Below are 13,324 nucleotides of genomic sequence, written 5' to 3'. Positions count from 1 at the left end.
TTTCAACATAGATGCTGTAGAACCAAGGAAGGATGATAACGGTACAAACACTGTCAGCTTTTACAATGTTTGGAAATCTCTTATCCTGTAAAACACATTCAAAGTGCAATAGAAACATTTATATATATATATATATATATACACACCGTAGGGTGTGTGAGCAAAGTGCATTTGAAAGAAATTCCATAGAATATAAAAAACAAGCTACGATCTTGGGGAGGGGTGGGGACAAGCAATGAATCCAATCCAAAAAGAGCAGAAAATGACTCAAACAATCTGGGTTTGCGAAAGCTAATACCTTTTACATGCATTTCAAATACACAGTTATGGCTTTGTCCTCTGCCACCTTGGCGTTCACTACATACTGTACGGTACCATGAATGATTGTACAGCTAGCTATACATTCAGCAAAACCCAACAGTTGTCCACCTCTTGAACCCAACAAAATCGTCATCACTGGTCGTAACATAAAAGTATGTTTCAACAAACCCCCAAAACACCATAGACAAATACATGATGAATAATGACTAATAGCAAGCGCGGTAGTAAAGATGGTGGCACGTCGCTCTCTTTCTCCCACAGACCCTCAGTCAGACAGTCTCTTATAAGTCTTTGTGAGTGTCATCCTTCTCTTCCACAGTGAGAGGCACTGCTCTGGCTCTGCCCTGCAGAGTCCTGTGTGTTAGAGGTCAGGGGTCACAGTGTAGGAGTTCCAGGGTTATAGAGGACCAGGGGGACAAGGCGGCTGGGCGAGCCAAAGGAGAGGCACTCGTGGGGGGCTGCTGCTGTAGCTGCTCAGGGGGCAGTGAGCTCGGTACTCCCGGATAGCCGACGCAATGCTACGTCTGGGAGGAGCATGACCAGAGACAACCAGAAGACAAGAGGAGATAACAGGAGATACACTGTACCTGACAAAGATCTCAGACATCTACCTCAATTACTCACAGACAAAAGGATGTATCAATGAGTATTTAAAATAGACTCATTTATAGTGTTCATGGAAGGTCAAGAAAGGCATAAAAAAACTCACACACCCAAAACACACAGGATTGATTTCCTGATGCTGTACCCTGGCTATAGTGTACAAGCAAAATGACATGGAATAATTGACATATACTGTAAACACATTTCAGTCCCATGTAGAGTTTTAGCCTGGTTCCAGATCTGTTTGTGCTCTTGCCAACTCATTGTTTCTTTGTGGCATGACAATGAGTGAGGAGTTGGGATGATAGCACAAACAGACTGGCACTAAATTCCGGTCTAAATTGTTTACCTGCTGGCTTGGGAGGCCTTCTCCCACCTTAGCTGTGAGGAGACTGGCGGCGCTGTGGCAGCAGACTTCTGACGATCTATGAGAGACTGACAGATTAGATGGAGAGACAGTACTGTAGAGAGGTGACAGGGATGAGGAGTAGGGGACATCACAGATGATCATATCCAAGGGGAAAATACAGACTACTTACCAAGAAAATCACCCCAGTGTCAGCGTTTTCAAGAAGTACATTTAGTAAAAAAAAAAACATTCTGCAAGAATGTTCCTATTCTTAAATATTCCCAAACGCCTAACAACTCATGTATTTGATGTATAGTGCTGTTCAATGGAATGTACGCCTACAGTATGCTATGATGAACCTGTGTGCTTGTGCAATAACTGAGCAGGCTGTGTAAAGTAGGCCTATTCATATCTGAAAGGAAACACGACAGCTACTTCATGAAACTGAGATTATAAGGCATTCCTCCCTAGAACACATGAGAGAGATGCTCAAGGCCACTCAAAACAGAAAAGACGACGACACACAAAATACAGGTCATTTATACATGATATTTACAGTATATACGAAGAGTATGAACATAGCACTGCACACAGAATACAGCTTTCCAATACTCTGTGTTATATACACATGCATATAAAGTGCTCAAAAGCTAACAGGCTGACAATCAGTGGTAACTATTAACAGTCTGCCTGGAAATGGATATGTCGTTAGCACAGGCAAGGATGTTTAGATTGACAATGTTCCACATTATGAAAGACTCCTGAAACAGAGAGCAGAAGGGAGAAAATGGCATTCACCGTATTCACATAGGAGGGAGAAATCACAGGCCAATAGATGCGGTGGGAAACGAATAAATCGGAAAGGGGAAGGAGGTAAAAAAAACGCATTTGATAGGATTAAAATCCTCTTGCATGTACGGATGGAATTATGATGTAGCGGGACCGAAAACTGGAATGAGTTTTGGTGGGTGTGTGATATGTGTGTGAGTCGGGCGGAACGAGGAGGGTTTCACAGAGAGGTCACACCGGTTTCCTTTCTTGAGAAGCTAAGACAGCGACCCCTAGCATCTATTTGATATTTGACAATCTTTCACTTTTTATTCCCTTATTGCAGAAAATATCTATATCCAGCTAATTTACCCTACGATGGAAATGTTCTATATTATAACCTACACTATACCACAACTACAAAGGTCTTCTGCTCAAAGTAACAGGCATACAGTGTTGTGTCAAGGCAGGTAGATGGTGCAGATGTAGAAACTGGAGTGTAGGACAGACTCATGTCAAGTAGTTGCTAACGTGATGAAGCGTAATAAATAAAGCAGAGGTATACAAACTCCATGTATAAAAACGTGAAGGTCACTGAGGTGGTTCCCACTCCAAATCTACAGTGTTCATTGTGTTTCTGTACAGTCACCATTAGATGACTATTGGGAGAAAAAAAACATTCAACCAGCTCAATCAGCCCAACAATGAGTGCAAGAACAGTGAGTATTTCTGTTATGAGAAATATGTAAAATGTTCACCTAATGTTGTCAACAAAGTAGCTGAGAGGAGTCCTGTCAAATGCGTTTTTTTTTTGCTCCATATTGCATGTTATAACAACATGTTGGGGTATATGTAGATCACTTGAACCAATGGAGACTGGGGTTGTTAGAGTATAGACACAGTGTTGTTGTGGTACTCTGGGCTCCAGACTTGGGATTGGTGGGGGAGGGGGAGACTGGACTGGGTCAATACTAGAGACGGGAGTCAAAACGAGGGAGAGACTAAGGAGACTTTTCTGACCAGCATCCCATTGACAACCCAACTAGCCAAAATCTAGAACTGACCCTTAACCAAACTCATAACCTTAACGTCGTTTTAACCAATTCAAAAATGAAATAATCGGTTTGCACGTCAGCCACGTCCCCTTAGTTCTTCCCGTCAAAACCAAACTGTGCATGGATTGGGCCAAAGTTGGCAAAGGCTATTCACTGGCCAACACCCAGTAGCAGTGTATCCCTCATCAAGAGGACTGTTTACAGACACTTACGCTGATCATTTGGCAAGGCTTTGTTATTGTCCATTCTAACCTATTGGATAGGGCCAAAAAAAATAAAAACATAACAATATGAAAACTGTTGTTGGCACGATCAGGTTGTACTGATCAGGTGCTGTAGTCGTTAAGGCACACACATACACAGGTGACACACTCACATGTGCAGAAACGGTGGAATCCCATCTATGCATCATACAGTAGCTCTATACTAACTAACCCATAGCCTAAATGTCATTCAAATGTTTGTCTATATTTCTATAACAGTGTAAGGATAATTCCTTGTTGAACCCCAGTTGAAAAGTGTGTGCGTGTGTCAGCTTCCCTGAGTTTGGTGGTAAGTGAGTTCTCTATCGATTACATTCATCCATCTATGCTGCTGTGTTCCTCTGGAGTTACCCTCCGAGGCACTAGGGGTGCTACGTAGCCACAGCTCACTGTCTGTCTCGCCTACTGATATGAAACCCAGAATCACTCCATCTCGCTCTGTCTCATAATGCTAACATTAAAACCCATCACGGTGTGCTGATTCCAGGTCATTTATGTTACAGGTTTAATATGATATTCAACCTCGACGGAAGTCTTCAGTCTAAGTTCTGAATATACAGTGATATTACAAACTGCCATTGAGTGGTGCTAGACTCTAAATATGTGCCAGGTTTACACAGCAGATGTGAGGATGACTGCAATAACATTGTGAGGACAGTGTGTACAGAGCTGTGAGTAATAACTGAACAATTAAAAATAGCAAACAATCCATAATCATTGATCTGTCTTATCCAATACTTGCTTTGAATGACATTTGGTTACAGTATCTGTGATTTTCATTAAAAAAAAACAGAGAGAGCGAATAACACTGTCAAGTGGAGACCTCAGTCCAACATGTGAACAAATTCCTTCAAATGTCCAGTTACCCTAAACGTCCTTCTCATGCGTCTTTCCATACAGCAGTAAGGTCCTGCACACATGTTCACTTGCTTGTGTGGATGGTGATTTGATTTAAAGGGCAAGACCAAAACGACTGTGTATGTATAGTCTGTAAAGTGTCCTGTCTCTCCTGTAGTTTAGACCGATCAACAGTCTGTGAATAAGAGGAAGGCAGGGCCACTTGTGCTCCATGTTGTGTTAAATCCCTGAGCAGAGTCAGTCTGAACATTCACGCCGATACAGAGTCACATCCACATGCTGCATCGAGGCCAGAGGCTTAGGCACAAGAAACAGGAAACCAGTCTGTCCTCCTCTCTGTGAGCCCCACCCACCCTCCCAGGGGCTGATGGGAAATGTAGTTTTGCATCATTAAAGAGGCTGATGGGATTTGTAGTAGTGTCAGTGAGGAGGTTGATGGGAATTGTCTGCTAAGGGGCCGATGGAATCTGTAGTTCTGTTTAGAGAGGGGACTTATGGGATTTGTAGTGTTGTCAGTGAGGAGGTTAATGGGAACTGTGGTTTAGTGTCAGTGAGGGGGCCGATGGGAACCGTAGTACCTAGGGTAGAGTGGACTGTAGCTGCTGGTGTGGCTATATGAAGTGTGGGGGGTGTACGAAGAGGGCGGGGTATATGATGAAGGAGAGTAATGAGCAGATGAAGGGGTATAGAAACTGGAGGGGGTATAAGGGGAGGAAGGGGTGTAAGAACTAGAAGGGTTATAGGAACTAGGAGGGGTGTAAGAAGAGGGGGTATAAAGGGCTGAGGTACGCATCAGGTTGGTAAGGGGGCGAGTTCGAGGGGAGCTCCATGTCAACCGGCGAGACCCCAGTATGGGAGAACGGTAGGGGGAGGAGGGGGCCGAGCCAGGCTGAGCACCCCTGCTAGGAGACGACCGTGAGTCTGAGGAGTAATGCCTGGAGAGCCCAGTACTGCTACGTTCTAAACTAAAACTATGGGAGTCCAGACCGAAACTGTGGGAGTCGACCTCTAATGTCCGGACACCTAGTGCCCACTGGGAGTGAGCCTGCCTGTGGGGAGTGGATGGGGGGGTCCAGGAGGAGGAGGGCGCCTCCAGGGAGGGGGGGCTGCCTGGTACTTTAGGGTCTGAGGGGGCCGTGGAGGAGGGGCTGACGGAGTGTCTATGATGTGACGTAGGGGAGCTCAGAGCTAGGGCGTCTGTAGTAGCAGAGGTCAGGCTTAAGGGGGCGCCAGCGCCGGTGGTGGGGCTGGAGGGAGGAGCAGGACTTACTTTGGGGGTGCTGCTCTTCATGCGGGCCACCTTGCCGCCGCGGGTGCAGTGCGACTGCTCCTGGTCGAAGGCTAGGTCCTCCAGACGCTGGGTCAGGGCTAGTTTCTGCTGGATGGCCATCCGCAGGAGGGAGTTGAGCGTCTTCTTCTCGTCCTCCGCCGCAGCCAGCTGCCTCTGCATCTCATCCAGCTGAGTCACATACTCGTCACACCTGAGAAGTTTCAAGGAGAGGGGTTGGGTGCTTGCAAAAAACAAAAGTTTTGGTTACACAGTGTAGGTGGAGATGGGTTCAGAAGAAATAACGTGATCAGAAGAAGTCGAGAAGAATGAAGAGAGCCAGGGAGAAATAGTAAAGGTAGGAAGTAGAACGAGTCTATTCCCTTTAACAATCTGTCCCTGGTCCTTGGTCTCTCACCTGGTAGTGAACAGTTAGAATTCAATAAAAGAAAGCGAGATGAAGGGATAGAGCGAGGAGGGAAATAGTCACCTGGTGGCGAACATGGCTCTGAGCGATGAGAAGGTGGCAGCGTCCTCCTTCAGGGCCTTCAGTTCGTTCCTCAGCTTCATCATGGTGTCTGTCACCATATGCTTCTCATTCTCATACTTACTCTTCAGGTTGGCCAGGGCATTCTCTGCAGTCTGTAAGAACAAGGGATCAGGGACATTTCTTTAACCTTTATTTCAACAGAAAGTCCCATTGAAGTCAGAATACATTTTGTTCCCCCAAGGGAGTTAGAAAACAATAGAAAATTCAAAGTGAGGACATTAGTGTGACTGTGACAGGAGCCTCTTTATACTCTATATATCCTAATGGCTACTGTAGCCTGGTAGCCTTGTGAGACCCATCTACAGCTTTCAGAGATTTCTTGTGACGAGCCTCAAAGTAGATTCTAGCAAGGCCGTGTTAGACAGCGAATGGCCAGCGTGATGCTTAATCCAAGTCCATAGCTATCCATATCTCGGATACCATATCCATGTCTGACCTGTTTGTTCGCTTTGAGCACCAGTCTGAGGGTAGCTATCTGTTCTCTCTTGGTGCTGAGCAGGGACTTGAGCTTCAGTATCTCCTCCATACAGGCCTCTTTGTCCTTGTCAAACAGTGGGGCCAGTTCCCTGGCTGCAGCCCTCTGTCTGGACAGCTGGAGTGACCGGTCCACTGCCCTCTGGAGGTGCCTCACCTACAGCATGTTCATCAAGGGGGATTGTTAGCGAACATTAGCTAATGTTGTCAGTTATATACAATGAAATCTGTGTCTGTTAAGCTTCATGATGACCATTTGGAAGGTTAAAGGTGACACCTGGCATACAAACGGTGATAAACTGTTTCAGGTTTTAACTGCCAATGAAATCAAAAGGTGTAACGAAATATGCTTGCTAGTAAATGTATTGCGAATAGTGAAGCTATATTCTGTTTAAGTATGGCAAAGACACAGTTTGACATGTTTATTCAAATGATTCAAACGGAGTCACCTGCTCTCTGATGATGGCGTTGAGGTTATAGATGTTCATGGGTTCCCTACGCAGGTCTCCAGGTGGCTCTACCGCAGGCGACGACGATGATGAGGAAGATGAGGAAGAGGCACTGATGCTGGGAGAGCCCGTAGGAGGGGTGCGGGGTACAGGACTGTCTCTGTCCCTCCCCCCGTCCCGGCCTCCCTCTCCTGACAACCGCTCTTTGGATGGGGATTCCGAGGGGCTACGAGACTCCGCCGTGGGCGACGAGGTTGCAGCGGCAACGGCTGCGAGCCGCCGGGCAAGGCGGGGCGTGAGTAGAACGCGGGTGTCGTCACCCTTGAGCGAGGCACTGATACCCCTTAGTCCTCTGCCGTGTCTGTAGTAGTCTAGCATCACCCGGTTGGGCGTCTCGTTGTTACAGAGGCAGACGTGGTGGTAAAGTTGAGCCAGCTCCTCGCTGAAGGTGACCAGTTCGTCCTGTGCTGCGTTGAGCGCCCCCTGGCTCTCGCTGGCCATGTTCTTGGCTGTTCTCAGCTCCGTCTCCAGGCCCCCCACCTTCTCCCTACCTTCCCGGCAGCTCCTCTCCAGCCTCCCCACCTGCTGCTCCAGAGATCTGTGCTGGGCCTCTCCGCGTGTCCTCTCCTCCACCCCGCCCTCCACACACTGGTTATACCTCTCTCTCAGTGACTTCAGCTCCGCCTTTAGCTCGACCACTTCGGTTACAGCCACTCTGTATTTACACTGGAGGATCTCCAGACCTGGGGTCTGGTGGCAGAATGCCTGGCCCCTGCTGTGTATTAATCCCTTCTCTTTCTCCTCCTCTTCCTCTTCTCCCTGCTCCATCAGGGCCTCTCGGTTGAGGTGGGCCTCCTGGTCGTGCTGGGCCTCCTGGGCGAGATGGGCCTCCCGGTGCAGGTGCCTGAGGGCGGTGACTCTCTCGCTGAGGCGGAGGGCCCTCTCGTGCTGCTCGTTCAGGGCACCCTGTGTATGCTGCAGCTGCGTCTGACACTCTTGCAGGCTGATCAACAGCCTTGTTTTCTCCCGCTCTGCCTATGGACACACACACACAAACAGCTATTTTCAGCCTATTGTTAAACTAGTGGCATTCTTTATCATCTCCAGCCCCATAACCTTAAATAAGCTGCATCATTTCCCTGCACACTCAGCACAGTCCACCTCATCCCTTAGGCACCCCACTGCTGAAAAAACAGCACAGACAAGCATAGGCTGGTCCAGCATGATTTCTTGGTGCCTTCGTTGTGTTTTTGCTGGTGACCAGCCTTCGCTGTGTTTTTGCTGGTGACCAGCCTTCGCTGTGTTTTGGACACAGTGACCTGCATAAGCTGGTCACCAGCAAAACCAGTATCAAGTCATATCATGCTGGATTTAAAAGTGATGTTTAATTTCTATTGGAATCTAGCCAGTGTGGGGATATCCAATAATTGTAACTTTTCTTCACCCACAATATGCATTCAGAATGTCTGCCAGGGGCAGAAAGAAGAATAAATGAGACTACCCAAATTATCTAAACTGGAGCAATAAGTCCAACTAACAGATTGTATTAGTTTAGAAAATAATTATGTTATTTATCTTTGTGTAGCATAAGATTAATTAATCAATCAATGTACATGCAAAAACAACAAACAAGAGAGATATTGAGACAAACAATTTCAAAAATCTACTGCAATAGAGCATGCTGGGAAGTGTAATAATGATGGGCATGGTCAAGGTAGCTTGACCAGCTTGGTAACCAGCATACCAACATCACCAGCATAAACTGGTATGTGTCCAAAACACAGCGAAGGCTGGTCACCAGTGACCAAAACACAGCGAATGCTGGTCACCAGTGACCAAAACACAGCGAAGGCTGGTCACCAGTGACCAAAACACAGCGAAGGCTGGTCACCTGTGACCAAAACACAGCGAAGGCTGGTCACCAGTGACCAAAACACAGCGAAGGCTGGTCACCAGTGACCAAAACACAGCGAAGGCTGGTCACCAGCAAAACCAGCTAGACTATTCTAGTAAACCATCATACCCAACTAGACCATGCTGGACAGACTAGCTTGACCAGCTAGACCATGCTTGTCAGACCAGCTTGACCAGCACTAACCAGCATAGACCAGCAAATACCAGCTTGAAATGTATACTGGTCTATGCTGTTTTTTTCAGCAGGGCCTAAACCCTGCACACTACAGAGGGAACAGTAAACCTTGCACACTACTGAGGGTGAATCAATAGTCTAGTGTGTCAGTGAGGATATAAATAAGCCTTTCCTCCAGTCCAGGCAATCGGAGCGAGGCTGAGGGAATGTGTAGGGAGATGCAGTTTCACCTATAGGGACTGCAGTAAATGGTCGGACACACATCAACCCCACACACATCCTGCTGCATCTTCATCTCACTGGCCCACTGGGCTGGAGGAAACTACAGAAGATAACCCACTATGAAACAAAATGGTGGCCATTTTGATTCGAGTCCATGTAACAGCCAGTGGTCCAGTAACAGCTGATCCCAGAGCTTCTCACTGGTGCTACAACACTTTATTTGACTGCTGGGATAAACTTGATTATTTATAGTCTTAAAAGAGGCAGAGAAAGGGAGAGGCAGGCCGAGCGATTGAGAGAGAGAGAGAGAGATATGGAGATGGGGAGAGACTGAGAAGTTAGAGAGCGATAGAGAGAGAGATGAGAGAGAGAGAGAGAGAGAGAGAGAGAGAGAGAGAGAGATGGGGAGAGACTGAGAAGTTAGAGAGCGATAGAGAGAGAGATGAGAGACTGAGAAGAGTTAGAGAGCGATAGAGAGAGAGATGAGAGAGAGAGAGACTGAGAAGTTAGAGAGCGATAGAGAGAGAGATGAGAGAGAGCAGGAATAGAGAGAGAGCTGTATGCAGTGAGGTTATGTCAGCCGTCTCTCTCACCCTGAATAATTCAACACTTATTCCTACATCTACAATATGGGGCTGCTGAGGGGATCTTGACGTGTTCATTTGTACGGCATCGGTGGGTTCACTTTGAAATATTGTCTATGTTTACATTAACGAGTTAGAATGAGTATGTTTGTTTGCCACAGTGTTCGGATGTCCTCCTGTATGTCATTGTTACATGCTTATAACACTGAGAAATCTGAACCCCAAACTCTAGAGGCTATCGAAACTCCACTCTACTCATTCAAACTGAGTGAACTGTACTTCTCCACCCACCTGTAGCAGCTGCTGCTTGAGCTTCTGTATCTCTGTCAGGTTCATCTCACTGAACAGATCCGACACCATCCCCTCTCCTTTCCTCCCCGCTCCCCGACACTCTCCGTTGGCCCTGGGCAGCGACGCTGTCCCCGTCCCAGTTCCTGACCCTCCATGTAGATGCCCGTTACACCTGCCCGGCTCCTCTGAGCTGGGCGACAGGGCGGAGACAGGCGTAGCCGTGCCACTAGGCGGAGCTGAGGTGAAAGTGAGGTGGGCGCTGCCCGTGTATTGGACGTCACACAGGCTGAGGTGGTGGACCAGCTCCTTGCGGAGGTGCTTCTTCTGCTCCCGCTCGCTCTTCAGGGAGTCCAGGGCCTCCTCTAGCTGGGCCTCGGAGATGTCTTTGAGACGTAAGGCGTCTTCTAACTGACTGTTCAGCAGCTCGGTCTCCTCCTCCAGAACCTTGATCTCATGCTTTAACCCCTCGTACTCCACCTGAGGGAGGGAAGGAGGGAGGGAAGGAGGGAGGGAGGGAAGGAAGGGAGGACGGTAGGAAGAGGTAAGCAGAGAGGGAGAGGCATAATGTGGGACACAGTGTGTGTGTGTGTGTGTGTGTGTGTGTGTGTGTGTGTGTGTGTGTGTGTGTGTGTGTGTGTGTGTGTGTGTGTGTGTGTGTGTGTGTGTGTGTGTGTGTGGGGGGGGGGGGCGCGCGCAACCGCATGCGTGTGTATGTACTGTGTGTTCTCTCACCTGGTTCTGTTTGAGAGTGGACACGAGTTTCTGCAGGGTGATGTTCTCCTCCTCCAGCTCAGTGTAGTCCTGTAGGAGTCGAGCCTCTCTGAACTTATACTCCCTGATCTCCTCTCTCATCCGGCTCCGCTGCAGCTCCAACATCTCGTTACCCTACAGGACAGACACAAACACCAGGGTTTAGTTAACACACACAACCCTGGCTACTATCAAATACACAAGACCTGTGGTTATTATCACAAAACAACACTGGATTGGTTTACTATCAAACACAACAAGGATTTACTGTAAAGCATTTTGGGACAAATGTTGACGTGAAAAGGACTTTATAGCCTAGGATATCCAAAATACGTTTTATTGATTGACCGATTGGCATTGATAGGGATATATAAGCCACACATACTAAACTGTGATTAAGATCAAATAGTGGGCCCACCACCACCAGTAACTGTGCATATATGTATATAGTAAGTAGCCACTGCTCTGAGTCTCCTCTAAACCCCACCCTCCCTGACCTCTAACCCCTGGTGCCTCACCTCTCTGAGCTCCTGCAGCAGGGTACTGAGGTGTTCGTTGTCGGCCTGTGTGTTGACTGTGACGGCCCGGCTCTGTTTGAGCTCTGACTGGATCCCCAGCAGGCGACTCGTATAGTATGCCTCCTTAGTGGCTGACTCCTGCAGGAGGGTCTCCTCGTTGGTCTCCCCGTCCGCAGCCACCTTGCGCTGGGTGGAGAAGGTCTGGCCAAATGCCTGGGCAGGGGCAGAGGAGGGGCGAGAGAGAAGTTATGACGTTTCAGTAGCATAGCCTTTTGTTTTGTCCTGGTTATGTAAATGTTATTTTCTGACTCCTACAACATACATGGAGAGGTAAAGAGCAACCACCATGTGAAACTGTTCCACGGCCTAGTCTGGTCTGGTGTACACACACACACACACACACACACACACACACACACACACACACACACACACACACACACACACACACACACACACACACACACACACACACACACACACACACACACACCCCCCCTCCACCAATCAATACACAGCTCAGCAAGAGGCTGAGAGGAAGAACATCATAGAGTAGGTACATCTATTTACGGTGCAGAGCGACGGTGAACTCAAGGGAAGGAGGGATAAAACAAAGACTGTTGGGGGGAAATAGAGAAACGGAGAGAGGCAAAGAATCCTGCTGTCCTCTGAGCTTCTAGCAACAGAACACAGGTGAAAGACAAAGCACATTTTACTCACTTTTCAGTGTGGAAGGAAGCACTTTAAATGATGTGGCGCTGAACCTAAATATAATGATCATGTAAATACATAGGATTAAGTGCACTTAACGTAAAGTCGGACAAGAGGAAAGACAATGGTAATATTCCCTACAGGGCCACTGAATAAGTACAGTCTACAGAAACAGCCATGCAGGGACTCCACGGTGGACCACCACAGGGTGAGTGGACCACCACAGTTGACTACCACATCACTCTCCTATTAGTTCAGGTTCAGCGGTGGGATTCAGACTCACATGTCCACACTGTAATAGAGAGAGTCATGATTTTGCACATTTGTATTTGTGTAAACTAACAGATTCAGCATAATCAAACATAAGAACTATTGGAGATCCTGAGGACCGTTCGGATGTTGTGTAGTTTGTGTCAGGTTGTGCGCTACTGGTATAGAAGTCAGGTGCAGGAGAGCAGAGAGTTGTGATCAGGAGCACACTTTATTTGGCAGAAGACCGGTGAACGCCGCCCGAACACGGAGAGGAGCCGACTTGGGCGGAAGTCGTGACGTTATGGCTGTTATATGTTCTGTTTTGAAGCTGTTTGCGGCTGAAAAGGGACGAGACCTTTCCTCCAGCTTTTGAAGGTTTAAAGGTCGTGTGTGGTTTGATGATGATACACTGCCCTTCATCTGCCAACACACACACGCACACACGCACACGCACACACACACTCTGTCAGATGTCACTATATGCTAGCGTTTTATGAAAGGTGTCCTTTAATAAAGAGAGCACATCAAATTTCAGCTTACAAAAAGATGGATTTCCAAAACGCATGTACAGTACAGTACACAGTAAAGTAAAATACAGTGAATATATTACCCATGGCTAGCAACTGGTCTACCAATCTATGGTCAAAGAGGTGGGTCATACCTATATACATGCATGAGGAATAACTTACACTATGACTGCATACACCAAGCTAAAAGCCACATTAAATCGTATTATTTTTTTTTTTACACCTCTACGGATTGAGTAAATGTCATCCTAAAAGAAACAATGTCCCCCTCCAATGTCATTACAATGGCATCAACTCTTATCGCAGCCACTCACTTTAAGTGGAGAAGAGAAGCTGAGGAAGTATCCCAAATGCCACCCTATTCCCTACATAGTGCACTACTTTTGACCAGAGCCATATGGGCTCCATATAGGAAATAGGGTG

General features: G+C 47.4%; 1 protein-coding gene across 3 annotated transcripts in view; it reads right to left on the bottom strand.

Moving 5' to 3' along the window:
- Positions 1-280: 280 nt before the first annotated feature.
- LOC106609162 (protein bicaudal D homolog 1) overlaps positions 281-13,324 on the bottom strand; it is a 31,298-nt gene continuing 18,254 nt past the window's right edge. The window contains exons 2-10 of one of the 3 annotated variants that reach the window (XM_045721980.2): positions 11,412-11,624; positions 10,876-11,028; positions 10,144-10,620; positions 6,958-7,992; positions 6,471-6,665; positions 5,975-6,126; positions 5,488-5,698; positions 1,274-1,359; positions 281-845 (exon numbers count right to left, since the gene is read on the bottom strand). In XM_045721980.2, the coding sequence (XP_045577936.2) occupies positions 719-845; positions 1,274-1,359; positions 5,488-5,698; positions 5,975-6,126; positions 6,471-6,665; positions 6,958-7,992; positions 10,144-10,620; positions 10,876-11,028; positions 11,412-11,624 (2,649 nt within the window). In that variant the 3' untranslated portion in view covers positions 281-718. Of the gene's footprint in view, positions 846-1,273; positions 1,360-1,797; positions 5,699-5,974; positions 6,127-6,470; positions 6,666-6,957; positions 7,993-10,143; positions 10,621-10,875; positions 11,029-11,411; positions 11,625-13,324 lie in introns of those variants that run through there. The other 2 variants (XM_045721982.2, XM_014207644.3) reach the window with 2 other exon arrangements.

Source organism: Salmo salar, chromosome 07 (genome assembly GCF_965601325.2).
Source record: "Salmo salar chromosome 07, fSalSal1, whole genome shotgun sequence".
Taxonomy (NCBI): Eukaryota; Metazoa; Chordata; class Actinopteri; order Salmoniformes; family Salmonidae; genus Salmo; species Salmo salar.
The sequence above is the reverse complement of the archived record's forward strand: the minus strand, read 5'-3'. Positions and strand labels throughout refer to the sequence as shown.